This window comes from Dryobates pubescens, chromosome 27, assembly GCF_014839835.1.
Source record: "Dryobates pubescens isolate bDryPub1 chromosome 27, bDryPub1.pri, whole genome shotgun sequence".
NCBI classification, from domain to species: Eukaryota; Metazoa; Chordata; class Aves; order Piciformes; family Picidae; genus Dryobates; species Dryobates pubescens.
This window is the reverse complement of record NC_071638.1, coordinates 3015873-3035656: the sequence shown is the minus strand read 5'-3', so window position 1 is coordinate 3035656 and position 19784 is coordinate 3015873. Positions and strand designations below refer to the sequence as shown.

Below are 19784 nucleotides of genomic sequence, written 5' to 3'. Positions count from 1 at the left end.
TACTTCTTGGTACAAGTTCCCCCTTTGGAGCAAGACATAAAGCAATTACTCATTACTGATTTTTGTCAGGAAATTGATAATCTTCTTCTACTTATTTTCTTGTGTTTTCCACTAAACTACCAAGGGTTGTGCATCTTCAAGGATTGTGGAGCTATGTGCTTAGATGCTTGCTGTTACTGCACTGCCTGAGAGAAAAGTAAAGCTAGCATAGCCAGCAGGTCAAGGGAGCTGATTCTCCCCCTCTACGCTGCTCTGGTGAGACCCCAACTGGAGTACTGCCTCCAGTTCTGGAGCCCCTATTACAAGAAGGATCTGGAGGTGCTGAAATGTGTCCAGAGAAGGGCCACGAGGATGAGCAGAGGGCTGGAGCACCTCTCCTATGAGGGAGTTGGGGCTGTTCAGTCTGGAGAAGAGAAGGCTCCCAGGAGACCTAATTGTGGCCTTCCAGTATCTGAAGGGAGCTACAAGAAAGCTGGGGAGGGACTTTTTAGGGTGTCAGGTGGTGACAGGACTAGGGGGAAAAAAAAAAACAAACAAAAAAACAGAAATAGGTGATTCAGATTGGATGTTAGGAAGAAGTTGTTCCCCATGAGGGTGGTGAGACACTGGCACAGGTTGCCCAGGGAGGTGGTGGAAGCCTCATCCCTGGAGGTTTTTAAGGCCAGGTTGGATGTGGCTGTGAGCAACCTGACGTAGTGTGAGATGTCCCTGCCCATGGCAGGGGGGCTGGAACTAAATGATCCTGGAGGTCCCTTCCAACCCTAACAATTCTATGATTCTACTTTACTACTGGAATATTACATGTTATGAATTTTATTTAAGTGACAGTATGAAATCAAAACAGCAACAGAGGATTTCCGTGAGAAGTTTTTCATTCAGTAATGAAAATGTTCACATCTGAAGATAAACACTACAACACACTTCATCAGTAGAGTGATCATCAGGGGGTAATGAATGTTCTTAATTTAACCAAAAAAAAACCCCAAACAAAAACCACACCAAAACTGGTACTAATGACACCAGCAGCAAACCTCCAGTTAGAACTGCAGCAAAGCTAGGATTTCAGTCCCAGACTAACTCCAGTTAGGTGGTGGACTTGTATCACTGTAACCAAGTACAGCATTTTCCAACAGTCTGTCATCTTTCAACATTTACCATGTGACACAAAGCAAATCAAAACTATGGTCACAAAGCCAAACTCTTCATCTGAAACCTTTGTATCACTGAACAGGTTAATAAGGTGCCGTGCAAAGAGGTTTTCAGCAGAGTAGCAGAGGTAGTGTTCAGCTCTCCTGTGTGCAGCTCTTTTGCGTCTGTAGCACTGCTGAAGCACTACAAAGGACACAAGTGGAAAACCACACTACAATAAAACAGACAAATTGGTTTATAGAATTTTGTCATAAGCAACTTTTTCCACCTGCATAAGAGAAGGCCATGAGGCTCAGGGGGGTTTGGAGTATGTTTAGGCTGACGGGTGTATTTCTGGACTGAAAGAAAAGGGCTCACCTCCTCAAAATATCTATGACTTGTGACAGCACAGTCTAAGCAAAACACTGGCTGTGCCTACTTGGGATGACTGTTAGGGTAATAGACAATGAAATGAAAGGCAAAGCTAAACAAAGTTTGTAACAATTTCATAGTAGTATCATAGTATCAGTCAGGGTTGGAAGGGACCACAAGGATCATCTGGTTCCAACCCCCCTGCCATGGGCAGGGACACCCCACACTAGATCAGGCTGGCAAGAGCCTCATCCAGCCTGGGCTTAAACACCTCCAGGCATGGGACCTCAACCACCTCCCTGGACAACCCATTCCAGGGCTTCACCACTCTCATGGGGAAGAACTTCCTCCTCACCTCCAGCCTGAATCTCCCCACCTCCAGCTTCATTCCATTCCCCCTAGTCCTATCACTACCTGAGATCCTGAGAAGTCCCTCCCCAGCCTTCTTGTAGGCCCCCTTCAGATACTGGAAAGCCACAATTAGGTCAGCTCGCAGCCTTATATGAAGTGACAATTACTAGCATAATGTCATTAAAAAAAGTCATTTCTTTGTATTCAAATATGAAGCAGGTATCTGGTAAAATGCATGCTTGCTCCATCATATAAAGACAAAAACTACAGTTCCTGGAGCAGACTTATTTGACAATTAAGGCTTTACAGCCTTGAAGGGTATAATGGGTTTAAAGGTAAGAAGGAAGATATACTCTTGAAAGTCAGGTAGTTTTGCACTGAAGGCTTCAACTACATGCCCAGAAGTGAAGATTTTCCAGCCCTGATTCTGTAAAGAACTAAGCATATCTGGAACTTCATATATATATATAGACATATATACACACAGAGTGTGTTTTGAACAAGCCAAGCTGACAAAACAACTCTTAATGAGTACTTTAACTGTACAACAGCAGAACTAGAAACGACAGACACCTGAAAGACTACATGTCAGATGGTGCAGGACCAGTTAGCAAACAAATATGGGCAGAAGTCTTTGCAGGATTAAGCATCTTTGCTGTCATGTCTTCTAAAAATGATATGTTTAATACTTAAAAATACCCCAAAAAAGGCTTAAATCAGCAGATTTTTTCCACACACACCTCACCTGCCTACATGGAGGCATGGAGGAAGAGCTTCTCAGGTTATGTAAAGGGCAAGGACTTTACAAAAGTTGTTTTGGTTTTTTTTTTCCATTTCGAAAGTATTTCATGCAAGCTGCAGGCATCGGTGTTCACCATGTGGCAACCTCAGAGTGCCTACCCAAGTCTCAAATAAAAGTCTTGTGGGAGATACCGTAATGCAGCAGTATCTTCCTATCACAGATGACAGAAGAGCCACTCTAGAGGCATTTACAACTGCTAGGGAAAAGATAAAACTGTTAAAAAGAGAGCCGTTAAAAGGGGTTCTATGGAGAAAAGCTACCTACCCAAACCAACCAACCCCAGACACTAGTGGAAGTTTACGAGGAAAATCAAACAAACCACAAAACAAAACCAGCAACAGACTAAATAAATAAAACACAACCCAAACACACCACCACCACCACCACACAAAAGCTAACAAAACCAAACGCAAAACAAACAAATAACAACACCACAACCCACGCATGCGAATTCAGAAGGGAAACCAAAATCCGACTCCGAAGTAGGTCAGGGTGCAAGACGGAAAGTAGCTGAAGCGCGAGGGTGAGGCAAACACGTGTAATGATTTTCAGGCTAACAACAACTTGAAAAATAACATTCTTTAAGCCTTTTAATATTAATTAGAATTGCAGTACTAGCTAGACCTATACTAGGATCATTCGCTCCGGGCATAAACAGATACCAGTGGAGGAAAAAAAGCAAAGCAAACCAAACAAACCCACTTTGAAAAGCCCGTGTGAAACCAAGAGTTCTGGAGGAGAAGCCCAGCCTCTAGCCTGCCAGCCTGTCCTTCCAAGAAGAAAACCCTATTAAAAACCACACCAAAACCCAAAGACAGAAACTCAAATCCCTGCTGGCATAGGCCGAGCCCGGCAGAAGAGCTCCAGCCGCGGAGCTCTGCGGAGGCCGGAGGGTTGGGGATGGCCAGGGTCAGGCTGCAGCCCGGCGGGTGACGATGTCGCTTCTCTCTCCCCTTCTCTCCCCCGGCAGAAGCTGGCGGTGCGCAGCTGCCCCGCGGCCGTGCTGGTGGGCAGCGGCGCCAGCAGCAGCGCCAAGCCCGGCGGCGTCCCGGCGCTCCTCAAGGCACCCGGCGGCGGTGGCGGGAGCCCCAGCGGCAGCCCCGGGCAGAGCCTGGCTATCTCCGTGCTGCCGGCCAAGGCTCCCATCGCGATGGTGACGGCGCACCTCAACGGCGGGCTGGGCTGCAGCGCCGCGACCGTAGAGCCCCCGCAGAGCTCCCCCATCAACCTGCAGACCACAGCCAAGATCGCGGGCTCCCGGCGGCCGCCCGAGCTCGGCTCCAACACCCAGGTGACGCCGGGAGGGGGAGCGGGGGCCGAGGCGCGGCGGGCTCCGCCGCTGCGGGGGGCGGAGACAGGGCGGGCTCCGCCGGCTGCTGAGGCGGGTGGGCTGGCTGTGAATGAATGAGGGGTGTGGGGGGTCTGGGTGTGAATGGGGTAGGGGGTTGCTGGCGTTGGGGTCGTGGTGAGGAGGGAAAGTTGCAAGCTGTTTGACGGCGCGTTTGGTGCGGAGAGACGCGAAACGCTGCCCTGGAACGAGGAAGGCTTCTCCGCCTAGTGCTATGGGGACCTCCCGCCCCACAGTCGGTGGGAGTATTTACCCGGGGCAGAGGTGCGGGCAGGCGTAGAGCAGATAGGGGAGCGGGGAGCTGTTAAGTTGTAGGGTTGAAGCACGGAGCTGCCGCTGTCCGCAGGGTCTGAGGAACAGGCAGATCCCAGCGCCGCTAGCAGCGTGGACGGGACCCGGGCCCTGGCTGGTGAGAGCTGCGTTGAGCAGAGGGGAGTTTTCTGGTTCTTGTTGCTTACCCCCAGGTACATAGAATCCACAGAATGTTGGGGATTGGAAGGGACTTCAGAGGTGATCTAGTGCAACACCTCTGCTAAAGCAGGTTTGCCTAGAGCAGATTGCAGAGGAATATGCCCAGGTGGGTTTTGGAAGTATCCAGAGGAAGACTCCACAGCTGCTCTGGGCAGCCTGTTCCAGTGCTCTGCTACCCTCAATGTAAAGTTTCTCCTTAAGTTCAAGTGAAACCTCCTGTGTTCTAGTTTGTAAGTGGAAAGAACCTGGTCCCATCCTCACGACCTCCATACTTCAGGTATTTGTAAGTGCTGGTAAGATTCTCCTCTCAGTTTTATCTTTTCCAGGCTGAAGAGCCCCAGGTCTCTCAGCTTTTCCTCATAAGATAGATGCTCTGGTTGCTTATATCTTGTTGCTTTTAAGAACTGCTTTTTAATCAGAAAACTATCTGCAGAAGGTGGCTAATTTGCTGTTGTGGCCACTGATAGGACAAGGAATAAAGGGTACAAACTAGAACACAGGAGGTTTCACTTGAATTTAAGGAAAAACTTTACTTAGAGGGTGACAGAGCGCTGGACCAGGCTGCTCAGAGAGATTGTGAAGTCTCCTCTGTTTGCAGGGGTGGAGGGTCTTCTTGTTGTGCTGTCATTTCAGGTATCCATGGTGTGGGCCAGTACCTTCCCTTAGGCAGAGGGAGCAGAAGCACAAATTGTATGGGAACTGAAGGCTGGCAGGCAGCTGTTTCCATGTCCAAATATATATATATATGCATGTACATATGTGTTCAACAGATCTGTTCATGGTAATCTAAATATGAAATAAATTGATTGAATTAGTAAAAGGAGGGCAAAAAGAGGAAGGGGATGATGGTTTACCCGATACATTGTTTTGTGCAGTTCATTAACGGCCACAAAAGAGAGGTTTTTACTCCAGTCATGGCATATTTCAAGAGAGGGAAATGCTGCTAATGAAGTTAGGACATCACAAAGCTTTCCTGAAACCTTGGAGGAGAGAATGTAAACTATTGTTGCTAATGTTAAAAATGCAGGATTCGTTCCTACTTTCTGCACGTGGAGGCAATGGTAGTTTAATTCCCCTTTACAAGCTCAGGATATGACTTTCTAATAATCAGAAAAGAAGAATGTAGTACAGATAAGGGCAACAGGCAAAGTGTAACTGAATATGTTTGTAAATCAAGATTATGTTGGAATGCATGAGGCTTTTTAATACCCAGAAAGCCCTTTCCTAAACATTGGACAGGGAATACCATCACCACTGCATCCGCTAGCAACTGGTAAGCACATCCAACCACTTTGGGAACCAAATTGTCCTGTCACATATTCTGGAGAAATGGCACTATCTTTAGCTAGCACACTAACATAGCTGTGTGGGAATTCAGTTTTGAATCTCTGCTCTATATTCATGCTGGGTAATTTCCTTTGTTGAAGGTGGCGTTTATGCCTTATTGAAAAGATACCTGAAGCTCTCCCAGGTAGATACTTCTTATATAAATGATAATCATGTGAAAGACAAAAAGTTTCAATGGTAGGTCATTTTCTGAAGGACTGTCTTTTACTGTCACTGTCAGGAGCCACAGGAAGAAAAGAATCAAAACAGGAAAGGAAAAAGTTTGAAACAACATTCAATGTATTTAGCCATAATAGTGAAATTACAGTCCCAGGTGCTAGAGAGCAGTGCTGGTTAGAACAGGTGGCTGCAAACTTGTAACTACTTCAAATGTTGTTAGAGGAAAATATTTTCTAACCTAGTAAGCTGGTGTCCTCTTGAATTAACCACAGTGCTTCCTGTTTATCTCTTCAAAAGGGCAAAAGAGTTCTATTTTCACCTGCCACATCTGCAGATGCATTGCCATCAGTGGTTTATTGTGACCTGCCAGAGCAAAGCCCCGATGCTCGTTTCTATTCTGTGTTCTCTCACAGAATCATAGAATGTTAGAGGTTGGAAGGGACCTCCAGAGATCATCAGGTCCAACCCCCCTGCCAAAAGCAGGATCACTTAGGTTAGTCTGCAGAGGAATGCATCCAGGGAGCTTTTGAAAGTCTCGAGTCTCCCTGGGCAGCCTGTTCCAGTGCCTCATCACCCTCGCTGTAGAGCAGTTTCTCCTCGTGTTGAGGTGAAATCTTCTATGTTCAAGGCTGTATCCATTGTTCCTTATCTCATTGCTGTGCACCACCAAAAAGAGATTGGCCCCATCCACTTGACACCCACCTCTCAGATATAGACATTGATCAGATCCCCTCTCAGTCTTCTCTCTCTTGACTGAACAGCCCCAGGGCTCTCAGTCTCTCCTTACAAGGGAGATGCCCAAGTCCAAAACCTCTCAAACCCGAAACGGTGTTTTCCCAGGCATTACAAATTTTCTCCCAGAGAACGGCCTCATTTTAAGCAGAAACTTGCTGTTAGTGGAACAGCACCAGAGTCTTGCCCAGCATTTGGAATTCACTTTGATTTTTCCAGAGGAAGAGGTCCACTGTCTGTCTTTAGAAATGGCTTCGCATTGCAAGTTTTCAGTAACTGTAGTTTTGTGATTTAGTATCTCTGATAATGTTAGTGATTCAGGGAAGAAGCAGCTGAGCAATGGCACGTTTCTGAGCCAGAGGACTGGATGGTTTCATCTTTTGTGAACAGTCTGTAGGTCTGGATGAAAACAATTGGAAATATGGAGTTGGAAATGTTAAAAAACAAACAAAAAAAAAGGGCAAGCTGATCTTTGGTCCTAAGCTGTCAGGAAGCTGAGTGCTGGGCTGCATGCTAATTACCACTCCCCTACCCAAATTAAATTTGTTTTGCAAGGCTTCTTTTGCTGGTCCAATAGGCCGGGCTGGGGGGGAGAGAAATGAATCTATTCTTGCTTCATGCTCAGTATTCTCCATTGTTCCCGGAGCAGTGATTACCAATCAGTAACAGTGTAGCCACTAGCACTGTAGTGTCAGAGGGAAATTTCATTGTTGACATTTATTAATAAGCATTTACTTTCTCTCATTTTTATTATTTTGTGTGTGTGTGCCATTGTTATGGCTCAGAAGAGCGTGGGGTTCTTTTCTGGTGCAATGCGTGAAGTTCGTGAGATGGAGGATAATGACAGCCTTCTGCAAACTGGGTTGAGGTGGCAAGCTGATAGTAGTAAATGGGATTACTGGTGTAGTGTAGCCTGTTCCTCTGCATCTGCAAAGTGAGGGCAAGGGCATGAAATGTAATGTTACGAGTTTCTGAACAGTGGTTGCTGCTCGGAAGCATTTAAGGGGATCAGGATGTGTGTACGGTCATCTCGAGTGGTATCTGGCAGAAGAATGAAGTGATAAATGAAACTCAGCAGAAAAAAATAGGGCATCAAACACTATAATCTAAATACAGAACTTTCAAATATAGATAGGATTAAATGTAAGTTTGGTACAGAATTCTCATTTGGGCAGCTGCATGTCAGCACTTTCGTTTTAGGCATTTGTTTACCCAGCAGATTTTTATAGTGATTTTGAAACGTGACTGTAAAGGAAACCTTCCCAGCCTTGAACTGTAAAGGAAACCTTCCCAGCCTTGAGCTAAATGTCTAAATAAATATGTGCATCACAGATATTGGAGGATTGTTTAGATATTTATCACATCTGCTATTAGAAGCAAGAAGCACTGTGATATTAACAATGACTGAAACCTGCAAGCATTAGAAAAGGAGAGCTCCAGAAACTAGTGCTAATACTACACCTTGGCAGCCTTTTAGTGTCAGTCCAGTATATGAAGACATGACTGATGGAGCTACAGTGATTAAAGTGTACGTGCAGGGATGTCATGAGTATAGCTCTTTCTCCCGCCTAGAAAAATGAAGTTTACAGCTTCATTTGGATGATCTGGAGCAAGTTATGTTGGCAAAAGCAGAATTTTCCTAACATAAGCTGAATTTTGCTGGCATATGTTGCATACATGCTAGGAGTGCTTTGCCTTCGGAGAATAGCTGTTGCTGTTCTGCATTGAGAATGCCCTGGAGCTACTGGATAGTTGTAGGATATCAGTATGCCTGTACCTACAAAGTGCTCTTGGTATAAAGACATTTGCATATAAACCCCTCAAATTGTGATTTCTATTGTAATTGTATTTATTTGCTAGTTCCTATTCTAGCCACTATTTTCTGACTGAAAGCAGGATCTGAGGTTGCTTTGCTGAAGGACAAAGTCCCATCTGCTGTGCTGGAACAAGGCACTGAGTGAAGCTAATGCCCCTCTGCTACCTCCTCATTCTCTTTTAAATAGCAAAACTGAGGGCCAGCAGGCATCCCAGAATGTAGTTTGGGGAAAGCAGAAAGGCTTTTGGCTGATGGAAAGACGGTTGGATCAGCCAGCTAGTGGGTGAGCAAGCGTGAGCTGGGGGGAGCACAGGTATCAGACCACTCAGCTGCTTTTCAGGAGCCATAGTGAAAGGGGGAAAAAACCCACTGGAGGGTCATATCTGCAGTGGGCCAGGAAGCACCACGGGACAGACATGAAAGTTGCTCCACAGAAATCTGACACAAAGTGGCTCTGCAGAGGTCTTTGGTGTGCTGGAAGCAGTGTGCTGGGTACTGCTCAAGGTAACCTTCGCCATAGATTGGCTATTTCTGTGCAGCCTGGCATTGACTCTGGAGTGAGCCAGCACTAGTTTCCTGCTTTGTCAGCACAACAATACTCTCTATGTATAGCTTTCATGTGCTGTGTGTGCACCAACCATAAGTCTGAGAGGCTTCTAAAGTGTGAAGCAGATATTAAATGCAGGAACACTTGGATACTGTTGTAATAAAATAGCTGCCTCTTGTCCATGGGCCTGATGTGATGCTTTGGCTCTATGTGGCTCTTAGAAGAACCTCTTAGCAAGGCACTGATTCCCTGTCTATCAGAAGTTCTCAGGCCAGCAGCTTAAAATCTGCCTCTTGCTCCTCTCCATGCTTTCCTTCCCACACATGTATTCCCTGGGTCAGCTGGAGAATAGTTTGGCAAGCTTCCCCATGCACATGTGCTGCTGTGTTTTGGGGCTTGTCTATACAGGGAGGCTATTTCAAAGTAGAATACAGTATGAGGATTTATAGTGCTATAAATTCTTGGCAAGATAGTAAACTGTTCTCCACAAATGCTTCATTAACTCCACAGCTCAAAGAACCACTCGTATCCGTGTTCAGATTGAGCAGGCTATGTGGGTATCCTTCTTTTTTCCCCCACAGGAAAAAATGGCTCTTATATGTGTAGGAGGATGCTCTTATGTATTTCTTAGGTATCTGTATATTCAGTTGGCTAGAAAAAAACTGCATTCTAGAAGCTCAAGAGCATGCCTCTGCCTGTGATGACCATTTTTTCAAGAATAATTTGTTTGTAGCGTGATTTATTACCTTTCTCTTCACCAGCACACTTAATGTGCTCCACTCTGCTCTTGGTAAAAGTGCTTCCTCCATAATTGGAAATCCACCTGTGTTTATGACTAAGTCTCTTTGGCTTTTATTTATTATTTGTATTGTGGTAGTACTCAGAGGTTTTATTTATAGATATATTTGTCTGCATTGGTTATGTGACTATATATAGCTTCTTATCCGTGATCCATGTTACTGCGGTATCTGAACACACGGCAACACTTAATTTATTCTCACAATATGGAGTTATTATGAGTAAGGTGCTATTACTCCATGGTTTCCTGTTGGAAAACTGAGCAATAAAGGATCCATTTATGCTGCTTCATGGGAAGCTCCCCAGGGTTGCCTTAGGCAGGATCCCTGTATTTGCAGCCACACTACTGGCCTTTTCCATCATTTTGAGGACACCTCAAACATGTCATGCTGCACATGGCATCCCTGGGAGAAAGAACTGCCCCACAAGTCTCTTGGAACATGCTGCTGCTCCTTTTAGCTCTTCCCATAGCTCTTTATCCATCTGCCTCATACTTCTTGATGTGCTGCTCAGTTTTCAGCATCCACATTGATCTCAGTGTGCCAAGATGCAGATAAATGGTAATTAGTAAGCTCAGAGGAGGACAAAAAAGACCAATAAAATAAAGTAAAATAAAACCCACAGGCTTCACATCGATGTAGGAGGACATTGCATTATGGGTTATGACTACAGTTGGTCATTTTGGCAGTCTAAAGAGACCAGCAGTTTTGTCAGCATCAGAAGTGTACCAGGCTGTCTGCAATGCACCAAAACCCCCTTTTGTGTTTCTGGAATCCATGGCTCCTGTCCTCACCAACACAGCAATTGCAACTTTCTCAAAGTATGGATTGATCAGCAATGGCTTCTGAATGTCAAGATGTTGAAGAGTTTTCTCGACTTGGTTGAGCTTCATTTTATCTGGCAGTGTGATGGTGTCTTGATGTCTCTCCTGGACGAGGAGAGCAATGATTGCTCTGTGTGGGTGACAGTTCCTACTGCCTTTCCCCAAATCATGCTGCTTTTTTCCAGTACCCTCAAATGTGACATGGGACCTGGGTCTCCAGCCAGTGCCAGTTTAGCACTCTGAGCTATTTCCTTCTGTCAGTTTATGAGGACAGCTTGGTGGGGTAGCAGCGTCCTATTGTTAATACAGGAAAGAACTATACAGCAGGCCTGTAGCAGAAGATTTTTTCATAGGTGGACCCAGGGATGAGATGACTATGGTGCTGTCATTCCCATGGGCTCATAAACCAGAGCTCTTGCAGACAGAGGAGTTCTGAAGTATGATCCTACTCGGCAGTCTTAGAGGAACTTACGGAGAGCTCCTAAGGACCAAAATTCTCGGGGATCTCGTTTGAGCTGCTGTGAAGAACAGTGGCGTAGCTAAAGAATTTTGCATCAAGAACTTTGAAGAGATGAGGACAGGCAGAGGGAGAGACTGAGATTCTCTGAAGTGTTCCTTGTCCAAAATCCCATTGGAAATTCTGCTTATGGTACCTGGGCCCAAGTGTCTTGTCTGAGGACACACAAATACCCTTATAGAGCAGACCATTGAAGCAGAGGCCTATTAACATATTAACTGCCACATTAGCCTTCCTGTTTGGTCCCCATGGCAGACACTGAAAGCATACCTGTTGGAGGGAGTGTCTATTCAAGAGTATACAATACGAGCAGGCATGAGAAAAATTGTAAGGAAACCAGAGTGCAGAGAGTTGAAGTGACTTTTGGGGTCACATAGCAGGAGAGAGCCCAGATTCATCCATTGCAGTCCTGCAGTTTGTCTGTGGACCACAGCTTTCCATCTTTCAGAAGGATGTCAGCTATACTGTGGGTATGAGCAAGACAGAGACATTGGATTATTTTAGTTTTGGACCTCAGAGGATTCAGTGCCACGTATTAAGCCACCTGGATCATCCTTTAAGGCATGTTAGCTTCAAGAAATAAATATATAGGATGAGTGGTGGCTCACCCAAATAGAACTACTAATAAAGACAAGAAGAAGAAGCCCAAGGACTCACAGCTCCACATGCCATTCGGTGATCATTCTGTTACTGGGGCTTTACTAACTTTTAACTCTACCATTACAATGTTTTAAAGACTGTGGTGATTTTAGGAAATGGCTTATAGAGTACATGTGACAAATTCTGCTTGGATTTACACCATGTTCATTGGGAGGTACATGAATTTGTTCCACATTTAAATATGAGTAGCTATGAGCAGGATTTGCCCTTACTGCTCTGATACAAACCACATAAAAGCACTTAAAAATTTTTATTTCTTCCTAAATAGCATAAAATTATATCCTTTCAGGTTAATTAAACCATTTTGCAGTGCTGGTTGCTGTTGATGGGATATTTAAATGTCAGATTCAGAATAAGCACTTATGCTTCCTGATCATAAATGGCTTCCTTTTAAATACCCCAGACAGGCATGTGTGGTCAATACATCTAACATGCGTGGATTTCTGCTTTCCTCAGCCTGCAGTTTCATTTGGTCTACAATAGGGTCAAATACCCACTGGTATCACAGACTGAATAAAGACTCTCAGGAATTGAATAAATCCTGATTAGGCTCAACATGGTACTCCTTACATAGCTGAAAAGTTCCAGTGAAGGCAGTGGAGCATTCAGCAGGAAAGGATGAGGAAATGTGGGCTCACACTGACTGTCTGATGCTTTGTGCTAAGAATCTAGGAAAAACCTTTCTAAATTTATTTCTGTGGGGACTGGAAAACAAAACACCATGCTGCAAGAACCTAACTGACCAGGAAACAATAGTAAGTCACAGTTTTGAAGACTCTGCTGTGGTTCTGTCATCTGCAACCTTTGTGGTACCGCATGAGCCCTCTGCAGGTTCCTGTGAAGTGGGGTGTAAGTATGGATGGGCTACTTACTGCAGAGTTTATGGAATGGTTTCCTTACTGCAAGTGTCTGGGAAGAGTCTCTACTGAGGAAACACAACTGGAAGAAGATTAACTAAGACTACTTTTGTTTTGTCCATGATTCCTGATATTGCAGAAGAATGACAGAGCTCTCAGCCTGTTTTTGTATCTAAGTCCTTACAGCCAGAAGTAATTAATTGGAGCTTGCATAGAGAACCAAGCAAAGGGTTAAGGGAGGGAAATGAATTTGCTTGCATTTCATGCCTTTTATTGGTGGTGGAGTCGCCATCACTGGAGGTGTTTAGGAGGAGTCTTGATGGGGTGCTTGGTGCCATGGTTTAGTTGATTAGATGGTGTTGGGTGATGGGTTTGACACAATGATCTCAAAGGTCTCTTCCAACCTGGTCTAGTCTAGTCTAGTCTACTCTATTCTAGTCTACTCTAGTCTAAGTTATTTTAACCTCCTAATAAGGAAAGTCTTAAAATGTAGGAGTCTATAGAGAGAGACCCCTTATAGCAGCCTCTGTGATATTTTTATACGTGCTTATATATCATCCATGTAAACAAAGTTCCGAGTCTCTTGTTCTGATGCCGCGAGTTTACGGCACATTATTGTTTTGACGCTAATCAGAGTAGCTCCCATGGAGAGCTTTGATTCACTTCAGAGAACCAAAGAATGCTCTAAAAATGGTAATACACTGTAGCTATTTCATTGTAATTGGAGGCTGTCTGTGCTTCACAGAAATTACCAGGCAAGCATTCCTGAAAATGTCAGAATTTTCAAGTTAGCTCTATTTAAAATGGGGGAGCAAGAATGCGAGGGGATGGGTAGAAAATCTGAGGGCTGTGCGATTCGAACTTGAAGTGCAGTTTGTAATGATGAAAGATGATCAACTTTGAGGGTGGGCAAATTATCTCTAAGATTTTTCTAAATTACAGGATGCATTAAACCATCCACTTATTCTGCACGTACTGTTACCTTAATAAAAGGCACCACTTTAGGAAATGAAAGGCTTTGGAATATCACAAAACATCTTAGTTCTATTTATCCTCTAAAGGTGGGGTTTTTTTCATTCTTTGTGGAGTTCATGGGGTAGTTGAATAATTTGCAGGAATTCACGTGATGCCAGACAGCAAACTCTGCGTTTAGCTGCTTCCAGGGTTCATATTGCACATACAGGCGTGGTTAAGGGTTCCTGTCGGTGTTACAACCGTGTCACAATTTGGCAGTTGGTCTGCTGCTAATCTCATAATGTGAATTTGTGTCTGTATTTAAATTAATTGGAGAACTGTATCAGAAAACCCTGCCTTTAAATTATTTTCTGTATAAATGGGAGAAGGGGGAGAGGGGAAGAGAGAGAGCCTAGATGCTGTAAATACAGACTGCTGATGAATACTCAAGCAGTAAATAGAAATATCTTAGAAGTCATTCCTGACAGTAATAAAGGCAGCAATTTGATTTCATCTGTGGATAATAAACTGGTTTCACGTTGCAATAAAAGCGTAGCTTATGTTGTATTAATATTTATTAGCACTTATTGATGTTAGGGTTTAGTTGTTGTCTTCACATCACAGCCATTTTATAGAAATTCAACTTGGGTTGCTACACAATAAGCAATTAAATGTGTTTGTGTATGGGAGAGAGAGAGAGAAATCTGTCTGTGGAGAGTCTCCTATACGGAAGGGCAGACCATCGCTGTCTGGGCATCTAGAGAGTTGTGATCAAAATGAAGGAGTTATGTGAGCTTCCACTAGTTAAAGATTTGGCTCTCTGAATGCATATTTCAACACATACCCCTGTTCTGCTGTATTTACCAGATTGTTTGTATGGGTTGTCTGTTGTTTAAGGGTCTATTTTTGTATTCCTTGCTTTGACTGTGCCTTGCAAAGGTAAGAGGTCACGTATTGCATTCCGTGGCCCTTTCGGCGTGACGGTGAAGGATTGCTAACTTGCAGGATAATGTGAGTCAGAAAGTGAGCCCAGCCAAATTTAGCCAAATTTGTTTGTCTCTAAATTTAGAGAATAGCTGAATGGCAAGACAGATACATTTCAATTTCCCTCAGTGACAAGGACGGAGTGTTGGTGTTAGCAGCTGTTAGCAGCTATAGCTTGTGGTTTTGATACTCATAGATGTGCAGATGGGTGGGAAAAGACCAGTTACTAACTTATTTATCATTAGTCTATTTCTTCTTTGAGCGCTTCTAAATCGCTCTTGGGCTTCATGTTCCTTCAGTGCAGACAATTCTTGTGCAGAAGGTGCACTGTAGTCTTGGGTTACGTTTTTGCCCTTGCATTGGACTTGGATTTTATCATAGTGAAAACTGAAACGTAGACCTTTTTAAAACAAGCCAGGTACCAGGCAAGGTAAGACAAAGCAAAACTGGTTTTTGTTGATCTTGCAATCAGACTTCAATACCAATAATTTCAGAAAACAGGTTCAAGTTTATCCTTCACTTGAGCATAACCCTGAGTGTACCAGGGGTATAAGTCCCATATCTTCCACAGATTGATTGTGTGCTGGTAGCTGAGTTTGTATTTACTTGCTTTTCTGTGCTGAGCTCTGTACTGTTTCAGTTCTTTGGCCAAATATTGTCATTGGAGATTTGACCAGTGAGAGCAAGAACATGTCCCCACTGCTTTTATACAAGACATATAGCTAATGGGTACAACTGTACTGTGAGGTTGTGTTTTTTTTCTCAGTGAGATCCTTTTTATTATAGACCTCTGCTTAGCCTGTTTCTCGTTTGATTTTATTAAGACCTCAATTTAGGTACTGTGCCATCAAGTTTGCACGCAAAGTGATGGATTATGATATTACAAACAATTTGATTGTTGCATCTGTCACAGAATCAAACTATGAGTCTGGCTGGATTTGAGGTAAGTTCATTTTTATGTACAAGATCACTGAACTAGCAGTGATTGAATAGGTAGTACCAGAATGTGCGTGACAGCTTTCATCCGCTGTGTGTGACACCGAGTATCCTGTAGTTTGCTGAAGTGATACTGATGATTCCAGGGTCTTTCCTTAAATGATTTCTGCCCTTACACTTGTAAAATTAAAACATGTCACCCTTCTTTATTGTCACATTAAATTATTTTTAAAGAATCAGAACACTAAAATATTTTTAAAAGACAGCTGTTTTAGCGTTGCAGTAATGAGAACATTGCAGAAGTGTGGCAGGGATACTACAGGGTATGATTTTAAGAGACCATATCTGGAAATTAATTATTATTACCTCTCCCCCCAAAAAAAGTGTAAGCCAATAATCTGTATTCTTTTGACTTAGTATTGACGGAGTATTCTTTTGACTAAGTATAAGATAAAAAGTTTCAGGTTTCTTCTCTCTTTGTGGTCATTCAGTGGGCTTTAAAAACAAAGTAAGTGCCTTCAAAGCACCACTGTGATGTCTGTTGAAGGGAAAGATGGGAAGGAGGGAGAATTGAAAGCACAGCTTTCTTGGCATGTGTTTTGAATGAAAGTGGATGAACACAGATTATCTTATAGGAGTGGGCTCAAGGAGGTTGATCCTAATGAAGCAGGTCTCTTGTTTTCAGAACAACATACTAAGGGCTGAAGTCAGTAATGCAACAAATCACTCCTATTGAACACATCTATCTAGATGTCTGCCTCCTGCCCTAGGATGCTGGTTTGCAAATTTCTTCCCAAGTTGCCCTGTCATACTCTGTGGATAACCTTGGGTGTCTAACTGAGAACTTCAACAAGGCACACAACAGCTGGACAGTGCTCTGTGCAGTACCTTCATGCACGTATGGATTCAGTTCTAGGTGCTGAGTTTTTGGCACGTCAAAGGTGATGTTTCCAGGCTTGCTGAGAAGCAAACCTTCAACTGTCCAGAGAATAGCAATGACTGATTCTGAAGCACATAGGGATACTACTGGATTGACTGCAGCTAAGTGGGGTTGGGGTGTGGTGAGTGGGGGATTTTGAACCCTTTAGCTGTAGGTAGGTTGCACATAGGCACGTTGGAGCTTTTTCTGAAACTCAGACTATTAAGACCTAGGAAGATGTCCCACAATCCAGGTTTATCTGGGACTCCCAGAATGAAGAATCTACCAGGAAGAGTCAGATGGGCTAGATAGTACACCAGAGTTGTGGTTTGAGGTTTTTTTTGTTTTGTTTTCCTTTCCCTCATGATTTTCTTATTATAATTTTTGCACACCAGAAACAGTCACAATTTCTGGACTCAGAAACAAAGGAACCTTTGCTGACAAGTGCGTGTAAGGCTAGTTCTGCTAGCACTAACATTAATGCAGCATCTCAGGAAGAAGAGATTCTCTACTAACTCACTCTAAAATTTCCTGGCTCTGTCATTGTGAGGAAACATTGGTACTCACTTTGATATGTATCTGGATACCTGGAAAAGTATGATCTGTAATAGTATTATTGTGTGTTCTGAAGCCTGTGTGTAGTCACACACACACATACATGTATCTTATGTATATATGTGACTGTTTGAGGCTGTGCCTTTAAGGAAGGGGCACTCTGGCTAAATGTTTATAAATATTTTGTATCCTAAATTAATTTCATTGTTGAATTAAGGGGGAGGTGAGGTCTTGAGACCCAGAGCGGCTGGGACTTTCAGTCAGTTTCCTCCCTTCGCTTTTCCTTTCAGCTGGACTGCTTCTGGGCTTCTGGCCAACTAACAGATAAGAGATACTAACTCCTGTACCAGGCCTTCTTTTTTTCTGCCTTGCTAACTACCCTTTTTCTCTTTTCTAACCCTTTTTGGGGAAGAAGGGAGGTAGGGGGGTGAAGGGGGCACAGAGGGAAGCCCCCTCTGTTGGGGGTCTGGTTTCTGACTGTGTTTATTTGCTGTATATTTCTATATATATATTGCAAAAACCTGTATATATTGTGTTATATATAATCTGCTTCCTATATATGGTTGTAAATATAGTCTGCTTTCTCCGACTGAGTTTAGCCGTGGTTTCTTACTCTGTGGAGGAGGGAGAGCAAGGCCCTCTCTCAACCTACCACAATATATTTATGAATTTATTTATATAAGCATGCTTGCCAAATCCTGTTACATCTGAACAAATCAACATAAAAATCAGCCTTTCTATTTGAATCATCAAAGAATCAATTCCATTTGTAAGTGGATGCTGTGGAGTTTATCACTCTCCAAAACTAAATCCGATGTATTTCGGTGTTTTCTTTTCAGGCACATCCATAGCAATATCTGCAATGATTTTCTCCCTTTTCTTTTTTCCCTTCACAGCTGCAATACTAGAACTGTGGAATACCAAAGTTAAGAATTCAATAGCTATGGTAATTCAGCCGTGCTGTACTGAAGCGGATTTTTTTTTCCCCACTGGGTTTTGTTGATGGGCAGCTGGCTCCATATTGCTGAGTAGTCTGCCTAAAACAGCAGCAAGCAAAAAGCAAGCTTGTGGGATGTCTGCACATGCAAATGATCATTTCCTGGAAAAGTGACTGCTTCCTTCTTTCTAACTAATTATACAAGCAGTAGAATTTTAAGATCAGTCATATTTATACACACTTCATAGGGAATTCAGGCATAGTTTTCATGTTTTTTCCCCCAAGTTCTATGTTCAAGGAAGTTAACTTTGGTAGCAGTATCTAGTTAGTAACTGATCTAATAGCTTCCTTTCTCCAAAAAGTTAGGAACTGTCATTCTGGGTTTCTGTTCTCCTGTCTTTGTGGGTTTTGTATTCCCCTTCTTCCCCCTCAGTTAAGAAACGTTGCTTTTTCCCTTTCCTTTATTCTGTTGCTTGTTGGATACTTTCCTAAGCTAACTGAACTAGCATAAAATGTTCTTTATCCTGGTTTGTAAGCTGAACTAGCTCAGCTCAGGGCCCTGCAAAAAGAGGCTATGTGGCAGTGAGCAATTATATCGTCTCAGGCTGTCACTTCCCTCATGTTTTCCATACTTCAGACTGACTGAAGAATGCTTAAGAAAAACTGAGATCAAGAACTGATAAAGCAGCTCTGAACCTTATGGATGGCAAGGTAGAATGATTTGGGAGATAATCTTAATTTTTCAGTAGCTGCTAATTGGCTGCATGGGCCATTGTGATGGATGAGGATTCCTAAAGCACTAAGGAATGATGGTAATTTCCTCCTTCGTTCTCCCTCCCTCTGCCTTCTCTTTCCATACCCTGATCCTCATGTCCTGTAGCTGGGGTAGAGCAGCAGTACTGTAGCAGCTGCTGGGATCTCTGTTGAAGATTTTCAGTCGTACTTGAACTCACTTGAGGGAGAGGCTAGAAACTGCTTTGTGTGCGCATTTCCCCCTTTACTCTGAAATATTTCTGCAGTCTGTGAACAGAGCATAAGTAATTGTAAGACATTAGTCATTAAACCCAACATCAACCTGGAGCAGTTAAACAGCAAAGCTTTTATGAATCAGCTGAACATGAGACTATAGGTGTGATCACAGCTGCCGAGTGGTGTGTTTAATCAGTGAGCCTATACTCATTTGTGCAGGAGGTGGAGACAATTAATTGAATATGAATTATGAATAAAGCTTCAACTCACAGGACAGGAATGTTCATGTTAATGCAGTTCACATATCCAAACTTCTATTTCTCTTTTTTCTTTTTGTCTTTTTTTTTTTTTTTTCTTTTCAGAAATTTAGAGTGTGATCTAATGGCTGTGGAGAAATTCTGGTGTCTCTGATAAAAATAGTGATGTCTTAAAATAATTATTAACCAAGAAATCATTTGATGGCAGCTGTGTTTAAAGACAGGCATGGCTGGCTGTCCTCTTTCCTAAGTAACCAGTAGGGTTTCTAAATCAGGGAAACTCTCAAACTTTACTCATCATGTTCTTCTGCAGCGTGCTCAAAGAGAGTTTCTGCTTTTGAGTTTACTCAGATGTGACTGTGCAAGGGGCAAGAAGTAGTGAAAAGTCTGAGAGCTGTGGTAAAAGCAGAGATAAGTTAGGTGGTGCTCTGAAAAGCCTAGTAGCTGTGGTAAAAGCTTTATCTCTGCATATACTCCTCTGATATCCTCACAAGCTTTGATACTGCTTTGGGCTTCCTTGCAGGTGAGTAGTGTTGAAAGGGATG

General features: G+C 43.3%; 1 protein-coding gene across 3 annotated transcripts in view; it reads left to right on the top strand.

Moving 5' to 3' along the window:
• Nucleotides 1-19784, top strand: part of PHF21B (PHD finger protein 21B) — a 199633-nt gene that overhangs the window by 120207 nt on the left and 59642 nt on the right. For all 3 annotated transcript variants that reach the window (XM_054173900.1, XM_054173899.1, XM_054173898.1), the window contains one exon: nucleotides 3624-3944. In XM_054173900.1, the coding sequence (XP_054029875.1) occupies nucleotides 3624-3944 (321 nt within the window). The remainder of the gene's footprint in view (nucleotides 1-3623; nucleotides 3945-19784) is intronic.